Raw genomic sequence first — 20,834 nt, 5'->3', positions numbered from 1 at the left:
TTACAAGATTTTTAATTTCTTTTCTTTAATTTATTTAATATATAGATGAATTATTAATAAATAAACATATTCTATGTAGGGATTGAAATATAAATAGGTAGTCGTCGATGTTGCATAAAAATCTCATTTTATTTACTAATTTATAATTTACACAATTATAAGTTATAAGATGCAACAGTTCTTTAGTGAACAAGAACAATATTCAAGTTTTTTTCACAAAATATAAAAAGATCCACATTGGTTACCTTTCTCTTAATTACTATCTGCTCGAGAAAAAACAGCAGCGGTGTAATATAAAGTTCGACAAGGTAGAATTTATTTATATAAATTTTTTAAAGCCCTTGTATCCTTGTATTTAACACGCTCCAAAAAAAGTGCCGAAAATACCGAATTATAGGTTATGTTTGTTTTCGATTTTTCTTTATAATAAAACCTTCCTTTTTAATTACGTAAATTTGAAACCTTTTATTGAATATTTTCAACGCTCTGAAGACTTGAGCAACAATAATTTGTAGTATTGTCATTGATCCTCTGTTCTTTTCATTTTGAAAATTACCAACATAACCTCAAATTCACTTTTTTCGTATGCGCGTCATACATAATTTTCGTTTGTTTATAAACATTTAGCATTTTCGATTATTAAACAAAAAAATCTAATTTTACATGAATATATTACAATATTTACGACTTGAAACCCTTTTTTGAAACGGAAAGTATAATAAAATGTGGATCTAAAGAAGAGACACGAGCATAATTTCAAACTATCAATAATTTTATTGTTTCCTAATTTTTTGTATATTCTAAAAATTGTACTAAATTAATCTTACTGTAAAGTGTAGCGAAATATTAATTATTATTATTATTAATTATAATTAATTAATTTTTGATTAACTTAGAAGATCGCTTTGTAAAGTGAAATGTGTATACAAAACATTACATATACATATATTTATGTACTGTACAATTAGCCAATTTATTGGTTCTTGAATTAAAAAAAAATCTATTATATAATGAAATACCTGATTATTTTAAAGAATAATTCAGTCTCAGGCGATTCGAAAATATTGAATTTCTTTCAAAATTATATCAACAAATATCAAAGATCGATTAATTAAAGAAATATCAAAAGTCGAATTTAAATTAACAAGAAAATTGTAAATGTACAATAGTTTTCATTAATATTAATAAAAAAAAATTATAAAAAAAAACATTCGTATGTTTGTGAGAAAACTTATCATGCCCTATAAATAGTAAGACTTCCAAATGTTCAAAAAAAAATTGATTTTTGTTTTGAATATTAGATTAATTTTTCAGTAATTAATTTTTGTGTCCAATTTACTATTTTTTGTACTCATCAAATTTCTAAATTTCTTTTTTTTTTTTTTTTGTCTAATCACTTTAGATTGAATTGTTATTTTGTTTCTTTTTTAAATTTAAAGTCTTACATCTTTCCTCGAGTGAATCTGTCGTCAAGCAATTGGGCCTTCATGAAAATGTGTTTCTTTTGAGCCTCATCAAATCTATTTGATTCTAAATCAATGTCTCGATCGAATGGTCTTCTGGTGGATTTATTCTTTTCCCTAGCCTCCTTTTCTTCTTTCTGCAAAAAACAATAACAAAAGAGAATAAGAAAAAGTAGAAAAAAATTATGAAACAAAAAATTTATTACAAAAAAATTAAAATTAAAATTAAATTAAAAATTTATTATTTAGTTATTATTAACTTTCGTAAAGTTTACAACGTTTATAATCCAAGATTTAGAAAATAATATTTTTTCTGAGAAAATTTTGATTAGTCATTGATCATAAACGTTGCAAACCTTACTCACGTTATGCAAGATTACAGCAAAAATTTAAATAAAATAATTTGAATTTTGAATAAAGATTTTTGAAAAAACTAACTTTTTCAAAATTTCAAATTAAAATTATTTAAAATTCAAATTTTCGAAAATTTTAAATTGACAAAACTATATGAAATTCAATAATTTATAAATATTGCAACTGTAATTTTTCGAAAAACCAATTTCAAGATTTCATTTCAATTATTTTCCTAAATTTTGAACTGAAATTTCTCTTTAAATCAATTATTATTAATAATTTCTGAGAATTAAATTATTCAAAGAAAAAAAGAAAATTAATCTAAATTAATAAAAATTTATTTTTAAACCTTTTAAAATTTAATTATTCATAAACGTTGCTTCTATAACTTCTTCAAATTTATTTTCAATTTTTCAATTCAACTATTCTCTACAATTTTGAACTAAAAATTGTCTCCAAATCAATTATTTTTAATTTTTCTCTAAAATTATTTTCAAGGTTGAAAATTGAATTATTTTCTAGAATATTTAACTAAAATTCTTTTTTAATTCAATTATTCTTAATAATCTGTCTCCAAAATTATTTTCAAGTTTCAAATTCAATTATTTTCTAGAATTTTTAACTAAAATTCTTTTCTAATTTATTTATTTATTTATTTATTTAAATGTATAAACGAACATAAAAATAAATAAACGGTCATAAATAATTTAATTATTTTTAATATTTTCTAATTAACATTATTTCCAATATTCAAAATTCAATTCGTTTTAATCATTTTTCTCCAAAATTATCTTTAATATTCAAAATTCAATTATTTTTAATAATTTTCCTCTAAAATTATTTTCAAGGTTCAAAATCCAATTATTTTCTAGAAATTTTAACTAAAATTCTTTTTAATAATTCCATTATTCTTAATAATTTTTCTCCAAATTATTATAAATATTCAAAATAAAATTATTTTCTAGAAAATTTTCAACTAGAATTCTTTGAAAAATCAATTATTTTTAGTATTTTTTCTCCAAAATTATTCTTAAAATTTCAATTCAATACTTTTCTAAAATTTTCAACTGAAAATTTTTTTTAATTCAATTTTTTTTAATAATTTTCTAACCAACATTATTTTCAATATTCAAATTTCAATTATTTTTAATATTTTTTCTCCAAAATTATTTTAAATATTTAAAATTTAATTATTTTTACCAATTTTTCTCCAAAATTATTTTCTAGAATTTTTAACTAAAATTCTTTTCTAATTTGATTATTCTTAATAATTTTTATCAACAATTATTTTTAAGATTAAAAATTCAGTTATTTTCTAAAATTTTTAACTGAATAAAATTATTAAATTTATTGAATTCAAATTTTCTACAACTTCAATTTAAAACCTTTTGAAATTCAATTATTTATAAAAATTGTAATCGCAACTCTTATAAAATTCAATTATATTTGGAATCTTAAAATATTAAATATTCAAATAAAATTATTAAAATTATTGAATTTAATTTAAATTTTCTAGAACTTCAATTTCAAACCTTTTGAAATTCAATTATTTATAAAAATTGTAAACACAACTCTTATGAAATTTAATTATTTTTCGAATTTTGAAGTAAAATGATTAAATATTTAAATAAAATTATTAAAATTATTTAATTCAAATTCAAATTTCCCAAAAATTGTAATTTAAAATGTTTTGAAATTCATTTATTTAATATAGAAATTGCAAACTCAACTCTTATAAAATTCAAGAAGAATTGAATCTTTTTAATATTTTCAGAAGTTGCTAGACACCAAAATCAAACATTTTCTTACGAATTCTAGAAATTTAATATTTTCCTTGCACTTTTGATAAAGATTTCCAAAATTCCCAGATTTCCTTGACCTATGTCAAACCCTGCTTTTAATTATGTAATTATAATTTCAAAAAATATTTTTACCTTCTTTTTCTTCTTCAATTTCTTCTGATGTATTTCCAATAATGATTTATGCCGTTTCTTTGACTTTTCTGATGATTCTTCTTTTACAAAGAATTCCTTAATTGGTTCCTCTTTATTGGCTATAGCTGCTAATCTTTCCTCCGCCTAGAAAAATGTGTTTATTTTTAAATGATAAACTTGAAATTAAAAACCGTGAGTTAACTAAAATTTAAATATAATTATTATTAATTACGAAATTATTATTAAAATTACTTAATGAAAATTTCAAATTCACCTTTTCCTGCTTTTTCCGCATTTTATCTGCCGGAGTGTCACTCCAAGAGGATCGATCCGATAAATCTGGACCATCTCGCGTTTTGAATTTTCTGGGACCAAGTCCCAATGACACAGCTTGAACTGCTGGCAATTCCGTCATCCACTCTTCTCTCTTCTTTTCTTTACTTGTATGCTGTGGTGGTTAAAAATTTATTAATAAACATAAATATTTCTAAAATACAAAAATTATTAATAAATTTAGAATATTAATAATTAAAAACAAGTATTTTCCAAATGTTCGAAAAATAGAATCCTGACGTTTTAGCGTCGACGCTCAGTGTGAAAATCAATTTTTTGGATTTTTACTGCTGGCAATAATTTTACTACTTTCATTCACTTAAAACTTTCCATTTAACGATCTGAACACAAAATTTTTGTAAAAGTTTAATTTTTTTGGTTTTGCAGAAAGAAAACTTTTTTTTTACGCTTAGCGTCGACGCTAATTAAAAAATTACCAAAGACAAAAATACCTGTGTCATTAATTCGTATTGAAGTCGTTGTGCTCTTAATTCAAGACTTTGTTGCACAATACTAGTTTTATGAGCTGAATGATCGGCAGGTAAGGGTCCAATAACATCATCATCATCATCATCATCTGATTCAGCCGAAACACAATCGGTCTTCAATTCACTAGGCAAGGTAGGACCGTAAATTTTCCCTTTAGAATGCATTTTATCTTTATTTGTTAAATGAGACGGTAAAACAGGCCCGTAAACTTCGTCATCATCATCATCATCTTCATCACTTTCCGATTGTTTCGACGAAAGATGAGGAGGCAAGCTTGGTCCAATAGTTCTCTTCCGAAAAGGTTCCTCCAACAATTCTTCATCTTCATGCTTTTTACTCTTCGACTTTTTCTCCCATTTATTTGACGAAAGATTGTCATCTTCTAAATTTGTTGACTTATGACTGGAAGATGGCATCGTGGGTCCAATTATTCTTTTCTCCTTTACAATTTTTCTACTCGTACTCTCTTGATTAATATCTTCGTTACTGAATCCCGGACTCTTTTCTCTCTCATTAGATTTAATTGGTTTATCACTATAACTTGAGTCACGTAAAGTGTTCGATTCCAACAATAGACGATTTGCAGTTTTCTCATCTTCGACTTGAAATTTTTTACTTGACGAATCTAAAGTGAAATCTGAAAAGGCACTAGGATTATTATTACTTGAAGAGGCGGAATGATTACCATTCCTTGGATTTACCTTTTGCAGATCGTCGAGACGATGTTTTTTACGTTCCGTTTGTCCTTCTATGGAATCTTGCTTTGAATTTAAATTTCTTTTTTTCAACTTTGATTTATTATCCTGACTACTGATGTTTGAACAGTCGGATGAAAATTCCTCGAGATCGGAGACAATTTCAAAGTCTGATATGTTAAATTCACGACAGGCAGAATCTTTACTGACCTTTGACAAATTCTCATCGATTTTAATTTCCATTGAAACTTTTGTTGTGGTTTTTTCATTTTTTCCTAAAATTCTCTCGTCCTTGAGTAATTTATCTTTCGAATGAGTTTTCTGCTTCTCGTGATATTTTAATTTATGCCTATCACTCGATGATCTATCACTGCGACTTCTGTCTCGTGATCTCTTTCTACTGTCATCCCGTGAACTTCTCGATTCTCTCAAACTCTTTGAATCCTTCTCATTGGACCTTGAACTTTTGGCATCTTTTCTGTCCTTCGAATCTCTGAGATCCTTCGTCTCTCCTTGATCGCGATCTTCTCTTTCTCGTTGTACTGATGAACTCTTGTAATCCCTTTCGTCCCTGTGCTTCAGGTGCTTCGAATCGTGTGCATCTTTAGAATCTTTGAGATATTTTTGAAATGAATGTCGATCGCGTCTGTCCTTTGAGTCTCGGGGGGAATCGTATCGAGAGCGAGAATCCCGTCCGCGACTCAAAAATTTATCACTGTCCTTTCGATTTCTGTCCGATGGTCCCGGAGATCTTGATTGTTGCTCTTGACGACTAGAATACGGTGAGTCTCGATATTTTGAGTGGGAAATTGTTGTTGCATCTTTTCTTGTGGCTTCAAAACGAAATCGACGTCCGTCATCGCTGTCCTGACTTTCGGAGTCAGATTCCATTGTTGTCATTACTTTTTTCTGCAAAAAGAAAAGAAAATGTAATTTAATAAAAAATAGAAACTTAATTAATTTTCAAAAAAAAAAAACTACCAAACCAAACTAGAGTTTTGATAAATAATTTAAAAATAAATTTTCATTCAATAAATAAAGTGATGCGCTCTCGAGAAAGGAACCTAAAAATAAACGATTTATAGATTTTTGTGTCAGATTCGTATATAAAAATAATTAAAATTCTACGATGAGTTTTATTATTCTTAAAAAAAAATAATTTAATTCTTGAGAACAATTTTATTTAATTTTCTTTAAATAATTGAATTCCGGTAAAAATTGTTATTATCTCTGAAAATAATTGACAATCTGCGTAGAATTATATAAAAAAATTTGTAAATAATTGAATTCCTGTGAAATTATTATTATTTATGAAAATAATTAAATGTTTGCGTAGAATTTTATTAACGTGTTTTTTTAAATAATTGAATTCTTTTGGAAAATTTTATTAAAATAGTAGATATTGAAAAATCATTGAATTGAGGAAAATTTTTGAAAATCATTGAAATTTTGCTTAGAATTTTATTAAAATGTTTGAAAATAATTGAATTTCGAAGAAGAATTTTATTATTCATAAAGATAATTGAAATTTTGTCAAGAATTTTATCAAAATTTTTTGAAAATAATTAAATTTTTGTAGGAATTTTATTACTTACAAAGATAATTGAATTTCTGACGAGAATTTTTAAACAATTTTTTAACATAATTTAATTTCTGTAAAGAATTTAATTACTTTTGAAAATAATTAAATTTCTGCAATTGTTCAAAATAATTAATTAATTCTATGTAACAAACTTTAAGTAATTTTAGAAGAATTTGAGTTATTAAAATTTTTCAAAAACCTAGGTTTTTTTAAAAATATTTTTGATTAAATTCATTCGTAATTGAAATTTGATAAAATTTGAAATTGAAATTAAAATTGAAACTTTGATTTTATTGACCGCGTTAGAAATAAAAAAGATATTTACTATATAATTAATCATAATCATTAAGTTGAAAAATGTTTTGAGAAATCTCTGATCAACACTGAAATGAGAATAGTGACTAAATATTGTTTATAGTGAAACTGAGAAAATGCTATATAAGAAGGTAGAATCGATACGTGATGAATATTTAATCTTGTATCTGTCTTCTTATGGTTAGATTTCTCATATATTACTGTTTATCTTCTCGATATTGATTTGTACAAGCAACAATAAGCAAACTTTAGAAAAATTTCGATTTAAATATTTTCCCTTGAATATAATCAAAAATTTTTCCCTGAAAAACAAAAAAATTTGTTGAAAAATAAAAAATATGATATTTAAATCTATTATGTTGAAAAATAAAAAATATGACATTTAAATCTATTATTATGTTGAAAAATAAAAAATATGACATTCAAATCTATTATGTTTCTGAATATTGAATAAAAAATTGTGAAAAAGAAATATTTGGAAATATTAATATTGAAAACGAAACTCTTGATTGAGAAAGAAAAAAATTAAAAAAATTGTGTTAGGCACTAAGTTAATGAACGGAAAATTACTCTTCTACGTGTTTTGTTGCGCTCTTTTTCTCCAAATCTTTCTCCACTTTTTTCACCCCTTTCTCCTTGGGAACTGAATCGACTGCACTTTTAACATCATCCGATTCAGCGCTAGCAATTGCAGGAACTTGTATTTTTTGAATCTTTTGTTCCTGTGTTGACATCATTTTAACAATCTTAGCCCCACTGTACTTCAATGATTTATAAACGCCAGCCGTTAAAATTCCCTTTAAACTCTGCGAAATACTCGAATTCCAAACAATTCGTCGAAAACAACTGTCGACAATTTCACTACAATCTGGATCGTGTGCCAAAGCACGTAGACAATCCTCCGAATCTTTGACCCTCGGCCCTTGGGACCAGGCTCTAACTAACATTCTCTGCGGAGTTCGCGGCAATTGATTCAAATGATGTATCCGCGTGGCTGGTCCCGTATCCTGTCTACACATCGTTGGATCATCATCAGACAATGGAATCTCAACATATTTATCAAAGAACCTCAATATCGGCGAATAGAGTTCCCTAAAATTTTTCAATTGCGGTAATACGATATTTTTTATTTTATTTCTTTCCTCACCAAAAGTCATGCGAAAATCACCATTATAAGACAGACCAACGATTGTTTTGTAAAATTCAATTTCAGAAAAATGTTCTGGAAGTAAAAGTAAAGCGGCATGAACAGCCGAATGTAAATTTTGCATAACAGCCGTATGTAAATCGGATGTTTCCTCTGCCTCAATGAGCTTTAGAACCGGTTTATGCAATCTTCCTGATAAATAAAGAAAATTCCAATCCAATAAATCCTCCACCAATGAAATTTCCGAAATTACTCCATATTTAATAATTCGACCTTCGGAAGTTTTCACTAGAGTATTGTAGTAGACTTTAGCGCCCCAAGTCTCTTGTAATCGACTAATTGCCTTATAGCCCAATAGTCGTAGAGGTTGTGCATAATGTGTTGGATTTCGTCGAAGATTCTCTCCATGCCATCGATTTGGATTACGAACGACAAATATTAAATCCAACATATTACTAGAAGGTTCACTCGTTTGCTTTAAAGCTCCAGAACCGTAAGCAAAGCAATACTTCATACCCTGAGGAAAATCCCTCAGAATTCGTTTGAATTGAGATAATTGCGCAACTTTTTCAATCATTTTTTTTTTTTTTTGTTTCGAGGATTTGTCCTAAAAACAGAGAAATTTATCTTCCGAGACTATATTCCAAAATAATTCGAAAGCAGGAAACTGGTCGACATTTAAAAAAAAAAATTTTTCGCCACTACAATAAATAGTAAATCCTAACTATATACTATTTTAAACTATTTTACTAATTTTTTTTATCGAAATTTACAATCAGCCACGTCGTTTTGCAATAGTCACCGCAGTTAACCTATAAAATTTCGTAACAATCGTAACAATCTTTACTTACTTAAATTCCAGTTTTTTTTCTCTCCAATTTTAGTTTTTGTTGATTAAATGAAATCAATAAACATTAACACCACAATCTTAGTTCTTTTATTATAAATAAAAACATTTCAATTCAATGATTTCAATCAAATCACAACGATTTTAGCTGTTTGATGTTTGCCATTTTTAAAGCACACATAAGATCAGGAAATTATTGAACGAGAAATAAAAAACTTCACTTCTAAACAATTATTTACAACAAATTCATAGATCTTTGATATATTTTATATATTTCATATATTTTAGTCATTTTTAATAGAACCAGTAGTAAATTGGAAAGTCAAAACGACGCAAGGGAAAACAAAAGGAAACTATTTCTATATTTCTAAACCCCGGGCTCCTTGGAACGAAGGTTCGACACTGTTTTAGAAAATTCCATTTTGCGCGCGCATCCTGAAAAAAGGCGCAATTTTTAAATATAATAAAATTGGAGTCTGAAACTGAATAATGGAAAGAATCATATTATTTATTGTATAAAGAAATTTTCAGTCTTAGACTACACATACTTTTAATACATATTTATGTAAATTTATATAAATTGTATAATCGAATAAACTAAAAAATAGTTAATGTAGGAAATTATTTGCTGATTGAGAATTTTTAATTAAGGAAGATTTCGACTATATCAGCAATTAGTGACATCTATTAGACGTCAATTGAACTCTTTGGTTTAGAGTCAGGTGTTATTCTTAAGATAATTATTCCGATATGGTTGTCGGTAAATAATTATATTTTTGAATTTAATTTTTGATCTGAAAAAATAAGCTGCGTGAACGACTGCACTGTGCATCTGTGAGGACTCGAACCCCAGTTAATAGCTGCCTTTCGCGGGACTAACGCCTACCAATGCACCATGCCAACACAGCCTGGACGTTCACGTTTCTTATAATCTCAGATCAAGCCCATACACTAGTCGAAGAGCTGTATAGTTAATGTAGGAAATTATTTGCTGATTGAGAATTTTTAATTAAGGAAGATTTCGACTATATCAGCAATTAGTGACATCTATTAGACGTCAATTGAACTCTTTGGTTTAGAGTCAGGTGTTATTCTTAAGATAATTATTCCGATATGGTTGTCGGTAAATAATTATATTTTTGAATTTAATTTTTGATCTGAAAAAATAAGCTGCGTGAACGACTGCACTGTGCATCTGTGAGGACTCGAACCCCAGTTAATAGCTGCCTTTCGCGGGACTAACGCCTACCAATGCACCATGCCAACACAGCCTGGACGTTCACGTTTCTTATAATCTCAGATCAAGCCCATACACTAGTCGAAGAGCTGTATAGTTAATGTAGGAAATTATTTGCTGATTGAGAATTTTTAATTAAGGAAGATTTCGACTATATCAGCAATTAGTGACATCTATTAGACGTCAATTGAACTCTTTGGTTTAGAGTCAGGTGTTATTCTTAAGATAATTATTCCGATATGGTTGTCGGTAAATAATTATATTTTTGAATTTAATTTTTGATCTGAAAAAATAAGCTGCGTGAACGACTGCACTGTGCATCTGTGAGGACTCGAACCCCAGTTAATAGCTGCCTTTCGCGGGACTAACGCCTACCAATGCACCATGCCAACACAGCCTGGACGTTCACGTTTCTTATAATCTCAGATCAAGCCCATACACTAGTCGAAGAGCTGTATAGTTAATGTAGGAAATTATTTGCTGATTGAGAATTTTTAATTAAGGAAGATTTCGACTATATCAGCAATTAGTGACATCTATTAGACGTCAATTGAACTCTTTGGTTTAGAGTCAGGTGTTATTCTTAAGATAATTATTCCGATATGGTTGTCGGTAAATAATTATATTTTTGAATTTAATTTTTGATCTGAAAAAATAAGCTGCGTGAACGACTGCACTGTGCATCTGTGAGGACTCGAACCCCAGTTAATAGCTGCCTTTCGCGGGACTAACGCCTACCAATGCACCATGCCAACACAGCCTGGACGTTCACGTTTCTTATAATCTCAGATCAAGCCCATACACTAGTCGAAGAGCTGTATAGTTAATGTAGGAAATTATTTGCTGATTGAGAATTTTTAATTAAGGAAGATTTCGACTATATCAGCAATTAGTGACATCTATTAGACGTCAATTGAACTCTTTGGTTTAGAGTCAGGTGTTATTCTTAAGATAATTATTCCGATATGGTTGTCGGTAAATAATTATATTTTTGAATTTAATTTTTGATCTGAAAAAATAAGCTGCGTGAACGACTGCACTGTGCATCTGTGAGGACTCGAACCCCAGTTAATAGCTGCCTTTCGCGGGACTAACGCCTACCAATGCACCATGCCAACACAGCCTGGACGTTCACGTTTCTTATAATCTCAGATCAAGCCCATACACTAGTCGAAGAGCTGTATAGTTAATGTAGGAAATTATTTGCTGATTGAGAATTTTTAATTAAGGAAGATTTCGACTATATCAGCAATTAGTGACATCTATTAGACGTCAATTGAACTCTTTGGTTTAGAGTCAGGTGTTATTCTTAAGATAATTATTCCGATATGGTTGTCGGTAAATAATTATATTTTTGAATTTAATTTTTGATCTGAAAAAATAAGCTGCGTGAACGACTGCACTGTGCATCTGTGAGGACTCGAACCCCAGTTAATAGCTGCCTTTCGCGGGACTAACGCCTACCAATGCACCATGCCAACACAGCCTGGACGTTCACGTTTCTTATAATCTCAGATCAAGCCCATACACTAGTCGAAGAGCTGTATAGTTAATGTAGGAAATTATTTGCTGATTGAGAATTTTTAATTAAGGAAGATTTCGACTATATCAGCAATTAGTGACATCTATTAGACGTCAATTGAACTCTTTGGTTTAGAGTCAGGTGTTATTCTTAAGATAATTATTCCGATATGGTTGTCGGTAAATAATTATATTTTTGAATTTAATTTTTGATCTGAAAAAATAAGCTGCGTGAACGACTGCACTGTGCATCTGTGAGGACTCGAACCCCAGTTAATAGCTGCCTTTCGCGGGACTAACGCCTACCAATGCACCATGCCAACACAGCCTGGACGTTCACGTTTCTTATAATCTCAGATCAAGCCCATACACTAGTCGAAGAGCTGTATAGTTAATGTAGGAAATTATTTGCTGATTGAGAATTTTTAATTAAGGAAGATTTCGACTATATCAGCAATTAGTGACATCTATTAGACGTCAATTGAACTCTTTGGTTTAGAGTCAGGTGTTATTCTTAAGATAATTATTCCGATATGGTTGTCGGTAAATAATTATATTTTTGAATTTAATTTTTGATCTGAAAAAATAAGCTGCGTGAACGACTGCACTGTGCATCTGTGAGGACTCGAACCCCAGTTAATAGCTGCCTTTCGCGGGACTAACGCCTACCAATGCACCATGCCAACACAGCCTGGACGTTCACGTTTCTTATAATCTCAGATCAAGCCCATACACTAGTCGAAGCTTATTTTTATACGCAGCTTATTTTTTCAGATCAAAAATTAAATTCAAAAATATAATTATTTACCGACAACCATATCGGAATAATTATCTTAAGAATAACACCTGACTCTAAACCAAAGAGTTCAATTGACGTCTAATAGATGTCACTAATTGCTGATATAGTCGAAATCTTCCTTAATTAAAAATTCTCAATCAGCAAATAATTTCCTACATTAACTATACAGCTCTTCGACTAGTGTATGGGCTTGATCTGAGATTATAAGAAACGTGAACGTCCAGGCTGTGTTGGCATGGTGCATTGGTAGGCGTTAGTCCCGCGAAAGGCAGCTATTAACTGGGGTTCGAGTCCTCACAGATGCACAGTGCAGTCGTTCACGCAGCTTATTTTTTCAGATCAAAAATTAAATTCAAAAATATAATTATTTACCGACAACCATATCGGAATAATTATCTTAAGAATAACACCTGACTCTAAACCAAAGAGTTCAATTGACGTCTAATAGATGTCACTAATTGCTGATATAGTCGAAATCTTCCTTAATTAAAAATTCTCAATCAGCAAATAATTTCCTACATTAACTATACAGCTCTTCGACTAGTGTATGGGCTTGATCTGAGATTATAAGAAACGTGAACGTCCAGGCTGTGTTGGCATGGTGCATTGGTAGGCGTTAGTCCCGCGAAAGGCAGCTATTAACTGGGGTTCGAGTCCTCACAGATGCACAGTGCAGTCGTTCACGCAGCTTATTTTTTCAGATCAAAAATTAAATTCAAAAATATAATTATTTACCGACAACCATATCGGAATAATTATCTTAAGAATAACACCTGACTCTAAACCAAAGAGTTCAATTGACGTCTAATAGATGTCACTAATTGCTGATATAGTCGAAATCTTCCTTAATTAAAAATTCTCAATCAGCAAATAATTTCCTACATTAACTATACAGCTCTTCGACTAGTGTATGGGCTTGATCTGAGATTATAAGAAACGTGAACGTCCAGGCTGTGTTGGCATGGTGCATTGGTAGGCGTTAGTCCCGCGAAAGGCAGCTATTAACTGGGGTTCGAGTCCTCACAGATGCACAGTGCAGTCGTTCACGCAGCTTATTTTTTCAGATCAAAAATTAAATTCAAAAATATAATTATTTACCGACAACCATATCGGAATAATTATCTTAAGAATAACACCTGACTCTAAACCAAAGAGTTCAATTGACGTCTAATAGATGTCACTAATTGCTGATATAGTCGAAATCTTCCTTAATTATAAACTAAAAAATACTTTTGTTGTACAATTATTCACAATCAATTAGAATATAACTACAAAAGCGTTATACAATATATACACATTAAATCATATTTACAATGTGACACACGTGACACACTTTTAAACATTTTCAGCTGCCAAAGAGCAAACGAATTAGAGGTTATGTTCGTAATTTTTTTAATGAAAAAAAAACAGAGGAAAACAAATCTCAACGTAAACTATACTGTTTGAACTATTCACTAAATCCAAAATAAGCGATAAAAACAATTTTCGACTTTAAATTATAAGCACGAAACTTAAAATTACGGTAAAAAAAAGACAAACATAACCTCAAAGTGACTTCATTTCTTCGGTTCGCGTCGCATATAATCATTTTTCAAGACGGAAGATTCGTGATTTATAAAAGTAATAAAAAAGTAAGGAAGATAAAATATTTTTTCAAAGAAAATTGTAAATGAAAATCGGATAATTTTCGAAAATAAATAAAATAGAACATTTTCGCTAGTTAAGGGGAGATTTTGACTACATTTTTAACTATATATCAAGAAAATGATTAGAATCTTTCAGAAAATTATTTTTATAGTAATTGTTAGAGAGGAAATCAATGGTCAGAATATTTTCTGACCAATATTTTTATTTTTGTTAAAAATTGATAAATTTTAAAATCCAAACGTAATTTTGTAAAAAATATCTTTTTGAATTCATAAAAAAATTGCCGAGTGAAAAAAAATGATTTTTATATTATTTTTGAAAAAAAAACATTGTTTTCAGGTTGAAAATGCTAAAAAAAACATTGTTATTCAATTTTTTATATATATATAGAAATTAATTTCTATATTTTTTCTAACTAATTTCAAATCGTAATTTTATTGTAATTTTTTTTATACCTATTGGTTTTATTTTTAAAAATTATGATTTGAAATTAGTTAGAAAAATAAACAAGTGGATTTCCATATAAAAAAATTTAGTACCAATGATTTTTTTTATCATTGTCAACCTAAAATCAATGTTTTTTTTAAATGCTTCAAAAATAATAAAAATCATTTTTAACTAAAATTTTTTTTCAAAATTCAATTATTTTCTAGAATTTTGAATTAAAATTCTTTTCTTATTCAATTATTCTTAACAATATTTCCCTAAATTATTTTCAATATTCGAAATAAAATTATTTTCCAGAATTTTTATCTAAAATTCTTTAAAATGTCAATTTTTTAAAATAATTTTTGTTCAAAATTATTTTCAATATTCGAAATTCAATTATTTTCTAGAATTTTTAACCAGAATTCTTGTTTAATTCAATTATTCTTAATCATTTTTATCCAAAATTATTTTCAAGATTTAAAATTCAATTATTTTTTTATAATTTTTAACTAAAATTCTTTTCTAATTCAATTATTTTTAATAATTTTTCTCCAAAATTATTTTCAAGATTTAAATTCAATTTTTTTTCTAGAATTTTTTAACTGTAACTCTTTATAAAAAATCAAATATTTTACACAATTTTTCACCAAAATTATTTTTAATATTCAAAATTCAATTATTTTCTAAAATTTTTAACTAAAATTATTTTCTAATTCAATTATTTTTTATAATTTTAAAAAAATTTGCTTAGAAATTCAATTATTGTTCATAGAAAGAAAAGAAGTTCATTTAAAGAAATTCTAGAATTCATTTGTTTGCAATTCAATTTGACGAAATTGCAATTCAAAAATATTTCTATTAAAAATATATTTTCAAAAATTCAACTAATATCAAAAGAATTTCAATTGAATTTTACAAAAACATATTTTCTACAAAATTACGAATGGATTTTAAAATCAATCAATTTAAAAAAAAAACAAAAAATCCAAAAAGGGTGAGAATATTTTCTAAAAATTACTATAAAAATAATTTTATGGAAGATTTATTGAACTGCAGTTTACAACGTCAAATCTGACGATTTTCTAAGTAATAATTTTGAAATTCGTCAGGTTTGACGTTGTAAACTTCAGTTCAATGAAAATTTAAATCATTTTCGTTGATATAGTTAAAAATATAGTCGGAGTCTCCACTTGAAAAGGAACAAACTTTAAACTCTACCGAAGAGAGAGTATACGTAATTTTTCTTCTTATGACTTCTTCTCGATGCGAATTTTATACAGACAAGAATGAGAATTGAAGCTGAAATAACGTACAAAACAACACAGATACTAATGTCAAAAATATTAAAGTCCCAGCCTAATCGTCGATGACTGACAGCACTACTAGCCACTAATTTCCTACTCAATATTTTATTATCACTTTCATCTTCATTATCCAAATGAATATTACTTCCATAGAAACTTATTTTGTCGTGTCGATATTTTTTCTTTAAATACAACAATACCTCGTTCTCGATCCAATTATTATTCTCATCTCTACACGAGGGACAATCTTTCTTTCCTGGGTATTGAATTTTCCTATGCTCCGGATCCTCAGTAGGATCGCCCGACAATCTTTTATTCACCTCATTGTGTGCTCTCCACAACCAAAGAATACTTTCGTCCTCGCTTTTCACGTCGAATATTTTACTTCTATTTGCCATTTCGAGGAAATGTTGTGAGCATTCAGCGCAACCGAAAAAATTCTTAACATATCCGTGCATTGCTCGTAAAACTTTAGCGGGATCATCGTCCACTTCGTCGTAATTGTTGTTGGCAAAATTCACTGTCAACATGTGAAACATTGTCCATAAGCCACAGGGATAACCTCTGAAGGTCTGAGTACTTCCCCGACAGCCAATCCACTCGAGATTTCCCGAATAAACCGAATTCACTTCGTTTTCAGTCTCTGTGACTAATTTACGAAAACTTTTACCCGCTATCTCGTTCTTGTCTTTTATTATTTTGTAAAGAGACGATAAGAAAGTGGCTCCATTGTTTTTCATTGGAAAATAAGACTTTAAAATCATTAAATAAGCCTTCAGGGCGTTCATCTTTTCGCCTTCGATATTCTTCGACAGGGGAATTTCATGGAGAATCGAGTAACGCAAAGCTTTCTCCAAATCAATCTGATAGGCAACGTCTCCAAATTCTGAATTTTTATTCTTCTCTTCTGGAATTTTCTCCATAACTTCGGAAACGGACGTTGCTTTCAAATTGTCCTCCTCTGTGTTTGATATTTTAATCTGAATTCCAAGAGTTTGCATGTAATCCTTGATTGTTTCTTGTAAACCTTCTCGTGTTTGGTCCTTTATACTGATTGGCTTTTGAGAACCATCTCGTTGAAGGAGAATTAAACTTGGAAATTTCGTGACTTTTGCCGCTACACAAAGTAATTCATTTTCGGACGTTGCTCTTCGAATGTGTAGTTCCGAGTGATTTTGAAAGTCCAAAATCACACTAGTTCCCAAATAAGAATCTGGTGTTTCAAATATCAGTAAGCAATATTTTACATCGTTCGTTACGGCTTTCCAAATACTCTCGAGTTCATTTTTTCTGCAAACATTAAAAAGTAATATTAATAAAATAGATACAAAATATTTCCATTTTTGTAATTATTTAATTTTGTATCAGGATTGACACAAAAATTTAATTTTGCTTTTTCCGGATTTCAAGAACGAATTTTTTACTTTTTTCCTAATTCTAAAGAATATTCTGATTAACTCTAAAAACGTAGAAACGCTTTTAGAGTGAATCAGGAAAAAAGTCAAAAATACACAAAAAATGTTTATAAAACATTTATTTAGAAATATCTTTATTTTGTCTAATAATTTTCTTCGAATTTTTAATTAAAATTTTTTAAAAAATCAATTATTTTTACTAACTTTCCTCTAAAATTATTTTCCAAGATTTCAATTCAATTATTTTTTTTTTCATTCAATTACTTTTAATAATTTTTCTCCAAAATTATTTATAATATTCAAAATTCAATTATTTTCTAATTCAATTACTTTTAATGAATTTTCTATAAAATTATTTTCAAAATTCAATTATTTTCTAGAATTTTTTACTAAAATTTTTCTCTAATAATTTCCAATAATTTACCATCAAAATTATTCTCATTATTCAAAATTCAATTATTTTCTAGAATTTTTAAATAAAATTCTATTTCTAATTCAATATTGCTTTTAATAATTTTTGTCTAAAGTTATTTTCAAGATTCAAATACAATTATTTTCTAAAAATTTTAATTGAATAAATAAAATTAAAGAATAAATTGAATTTTCAACTATTTTTAATAATTTTTTTCTCTAAATTACTTTCATTGTTCAAAAATCAATTATTTTCTGGAATTTTTAACTAAAATTTTTCTCTAAAACAATTCTTTTCAATAAATTTCCTACAAAATTAAAGAGAATTTAAAATTTTTTAAATTATTTTCTATTATTTTTAAATTTATAGAATTAAACAAAATTAAATAACATTAATACTTCATTTATTTTTTAACTAATTTTTCTCCAAAATTTTTTTCAATGTTCAAAAATCAATTATTTTCTAGAATTTTTTACTGAAATTTTTCTCTTAATCAATTTTTTTTTAAATTTCCTAAAAAATTTTTTTTAAGATTTCAATTCAATTATTTTTAGAATTTTTAAGAAAAATTCTTTTCTAATTCAATTATTCTTAATAATTTTTCTCTAAAATTGTTATCAAAATTTTAATAAAATTATTTTCTAGAATTTTTAACTAAAATTTTTCTCTAAAATTAGGTAACATTATTTTGAATAATTTTTAAGAAATTTCTTTGAGAATTCAATTATTTATAAAAAAAAAGGCAGTTTATTTGAAAAAATTCTGAAATCCACTTGTCTTAAATTTGACGAAATTTCAATTATTCAAAAATATGTTTCAATTAAATATAATATTTTCAAAAATTTAACTAAAACTATTCAAAATACAAATGTTCAAAAATTTAATTTTGAAATCTTTTTGGATTATTTCAAGAAATTTCTATTTATAATTTAATTTAATTTGAAAATTAAATTTTCAGTTATTATTTTCTCGAATTTTTATCTAAAATTCTTCTTGAAATCAATTACTTTTAATAATTTTGAGAAAGTTCTTTGAGAATTCATTTATTCATTTATTATGTGAATAAAAAATAAAGTTCACTTCAAATACTTGTTTTCGATTCAATTTGACAAAAAAATTCGATTATTCAAAAGTTTTTTTAATGAAATGTATAATTTGATAATTTAATTATATTCAAAAAAATGTGAATAACAATTTCTCAAAATACTAACTTCCTTATAGGATTTTTTAATTAAAACTATTTGAAATTCAAATTTTCCAAAATTTTATTTTGAAACCTTCTAAAAATTCAATTATTTATAAAAATTGTAAATCCAATTCTTCTAAAATTCAAATATTTTTGAAATTTCTAAGTAAAATTATTCTCTAATTAATTTATAAGCCACAATTTTATAATTCTTATAGAATTAAATTATTCCAAATAAATTCAATTTTGATTCTGTAAAGCTCAATTTTTGTTAGAAATAGAAAAAAATTCAAAAATTCGTAGAGATCGAAATTCATGGTGATTTTAAAGTTTATAAGTCAAACAAAAGAAAATTTAAGAAGAATTAAATCTTTTCAATATTTCCAATAGATAATAAAATTCAAAATTTTCTTATGAATTATGATCAACAAGTTTTGAACGTTCGAATGAAAGAAATATTTTTTATTACAAACATTTTTAAAAATTACTCATTGCAAAAAATAATCAATTTTACATTTAGAAAAATTATAATTAATTGTTTTTGACTGTGGCGCAAAATTATTTTAATAGAAATTTAATTTGAAGAAGAAATAAATTAATTGCGTTCATTTGAATGTTGAATTTCAAACAAAAATTAAGGAATTCTAAAAATTTAATATTTTTCCGAATACTTTTGATAAAGTTTCCTTTTCGGATTTCCCTAAATTGTGGCAAACCTGTTTGCTCAATTTATTTAGAAAATATTAAGTTTGAACAGATGTTATGTATTTTCATTCTCAAATACCTGTATGGAACAATATTGGGCCACGAAGAACCTCGTCCCTCCTGTTGCTCTATTTCTAATTGTTTAATTAACAAATTCTGTAAACTTGTTGCGTCATTTCCTTTCTTGATTTCTAATCCCAATGTTCCAGGTTTCGAATTTACAGAGAAGAACTTTATCGTAGGATAATGCATAACTTCATATTCTCGACAAATTGGATTATTATCGTCATTAGCACAGTCTATGACTCCGACTTGAACTACTGTTCTCCAGGCTGAAATAAAGAAATTGAATAACAATCAGTGTTATAAGAATAAATCAGTAATATAATTAATATTTAATAAAAATTATAAGTTAAATAAAAACATAACATATCTTACATCTTCTATTTGTATTACACATTAAATCTATATATAAAAAATATTGAAATAAATTTCGTAGAATAAATAAAAAAAAACTTGAAAAATTTCTCTTATTTTTACTACGAAGAATACTATTTGAATACTTACAGACAATACTACTGGCAAACGTTTTCCAAATTGGAGCAAATCTTATACAGTGACCACACCAACTGCTATAAAATTCCACCATCCAGCTGGATTTGCTATTATAAATATGTGATTTAAAATTAGTTATATTCAGAATAACTACATGATCACTAGCATTATATAGCCCTTGATTATCAGATTCCTCCATTCCAATAGCAAATGAATTCACATATTTTCCATTTAATAAAATTAATAAAAATATCTCCAGTAAGAGTATAAAACAAAACTGTCTCTTCATTTTTTTCACTTTTAATATTATAATACCTTATATACTTTATACAGATTTATTATTATACTTTTATATATAATGTATATCTGTATACAATCTTTAAATGTTTGTTTTGATGAGCATTTTAAAATAAATTCTTGCACTTAAGTTATAGCATTATCCTTTCGTTTTCACTGTGCTAACGA

The 20,834-nt window shown here is 27.3% G+C and overlaps 3 protein-coding genes across 5 annotated transcripts; all 3 read right to left on the bottom strand.

The window, feature by feature from the left end:
* Positions 1 to 110: 110 nt before the first annotated feature.
* LOC122505096 (myb-like protein X) lies at positions 111 to 9,392 on the bottom strand. Of its 2 annotated transcripts, none has more exons than XM_043616543.1 (5): positions 9,164 to 9,392; positions 4,537 to 6,177; positions 4,026 to 4,199; positions 3,752 to 3,895; positions 111 to 1,600 (listed from the first exon to the last, which is right to left on the bottom strand). In XM_043616543.1, exons 2-5 carry the CDS (start codon positions 6,166 to 6,168, stop codon positions 1,442 to 1,444), a joined length of 2,109 nt encoding a protein of 702 aa, XP_043472478.1. In that variant the 5' UTR covers positions 6,169 to 6,177; positions 9,164 to 9,392; the 3' UTR covers positions 111 to 1,441. The 2 variants fall into 2 exon arrangements, with proteins under 2 accessions (XP_043472478.1, XP_043472479.1); XM_043616544.1 differs by lacking the exon at positions 9,164 to 9,392 and adding an exon at positions 7,736 to 7,873.
* On the bottom strand, positions 7,732 to 8,889 carry LOC122505110 (phosphatidate cytidylyltransferase, mitochondrial). Its single transcript, XM_043616567.1, has 2 exons — positions 8,345 to 8,889; positions 7,732 to 8,257 (listed from the first exon to the last, which is right to left on the bottom strand). The coding sequence occupies exons 1-2, from the start codon at positions 8,887 to 8,889 to the stop codon at positions 7,732 to 7,734; spliced, it is 1,071 nt and encodes a 356-aa protein (XP_043472502.1).
* On the bottom strand, positions 9,164 to 20,658 carry LOC122505097 (sulfhydryl oxidase 2-like). 2 transcript variants are annotated; one of them, XM_043616546.1, is made up of 4 exons: positions 20,382 to 20,658; positions 19,894 to 20,146; positions 16,297 to 17,386; positions 9,164 to 9,594 (listed from the first exon to the last, which is right to left on the bottom strand). In XM_043616546.1, the coding sequence occupies exons 1-4, from the start codon at positions 20,656 to 20,658 to the stop codon at positions 9,454 to 9,456; spliced, it is 1,761 nt and encodes a 586-aa protein (XP_043472481.1). In that variant the 3' UTR covers positions 9,164 to 9,453. The 2 variants fall into 2 exon arrangements, with proteins under 2 accessions (XP_043472481.1, XP_043472480.1); XM_043616545.1 differs by lacking the exon at positions 9,164 to 9,594 and having other exon boundaries at positions 15,768 to 17,386.
* Positions 20,659 to 20,834: the final 176 nt, after the last annotated feature.

This window comes from Leptopilina heterotoma, unplaced genomic scaffold (assembly GCF_015476425.1).
Source record: "Leptopilina heterotoma isolate Lh14 unplaced genomic scaffold, ASM1547642v1 Lhet_340, whole genome shotgun sequence".
Taxonomy (NCBI): Eukaryota; Metazoa; Arthropoda; class Insecta; order Hymenoptera; family Figitidae; genus Leptopilina; species Leptopilina heterotoma.
The sequence above is the reverse complement of the archived record's forward strand: the minus strand, read 5'-3'. Positions and strand labels throughout refer to the sequence as shown.

Bases quoted from the DNA above. Each gene is read 5' to 3' on its own strand.
- LOC122505097 (XM_043616545.1), bottom strand. From the start codon at position 20,658: ATGAAGAGACAGTTTTGTTTTATACTCTTACTGGAGATATTTTTATTA. The intron at 20,147-20,381 runs GTAAGTATTCAA...TCTTTATTTCAG, and splicing joins GTTTGCCAGTAGTATTGTCT to CCTGGAGAACAGTAGTTCAA. The intron at 17,387-19,893 runs GTATTTGAGAAT...TAATGTTTGCAG, and splicing joins CCCAATATTGTTCCATACAG to AAAAAATGAACTCGAGAGTA.
- LOC122505110 (XM_043616567.1), bottom strand. From the start codon at position 8,889: ATGATTGAAAAAGTTGCGCAATTATCTCAATTCAAACGAATTCTGAGG. The intron at 8,258-8,344 runs GTCTTATAATGG...GAAAAATTTTAG, and splicing joins TACAAAACAATCGTTGGTCT to GGAACTCTATTCGCCGATAT.
- LOC122505096 (XM_043616543.1), bottom strand. From the start codon at position 6,168: ATGACAACAATGGAATCTGACTCCGAAAGTCAGGACAGCGATGACGGA. The intron at 4,200-4,536 runs GTATTTTTGTCT...TAACCACCACAG, and splicing joins AATACGAATTAATGACACAG to CATACAAGTAAAGAAAAGAA. The intron at 3,896-4,025 runs GTGAATTTGAAA...ACATTTTTCTAG, and splicing joins TGCGGAAAAAGCAGGAAAAG to GCGGAGGAAAGATTAGCAGC.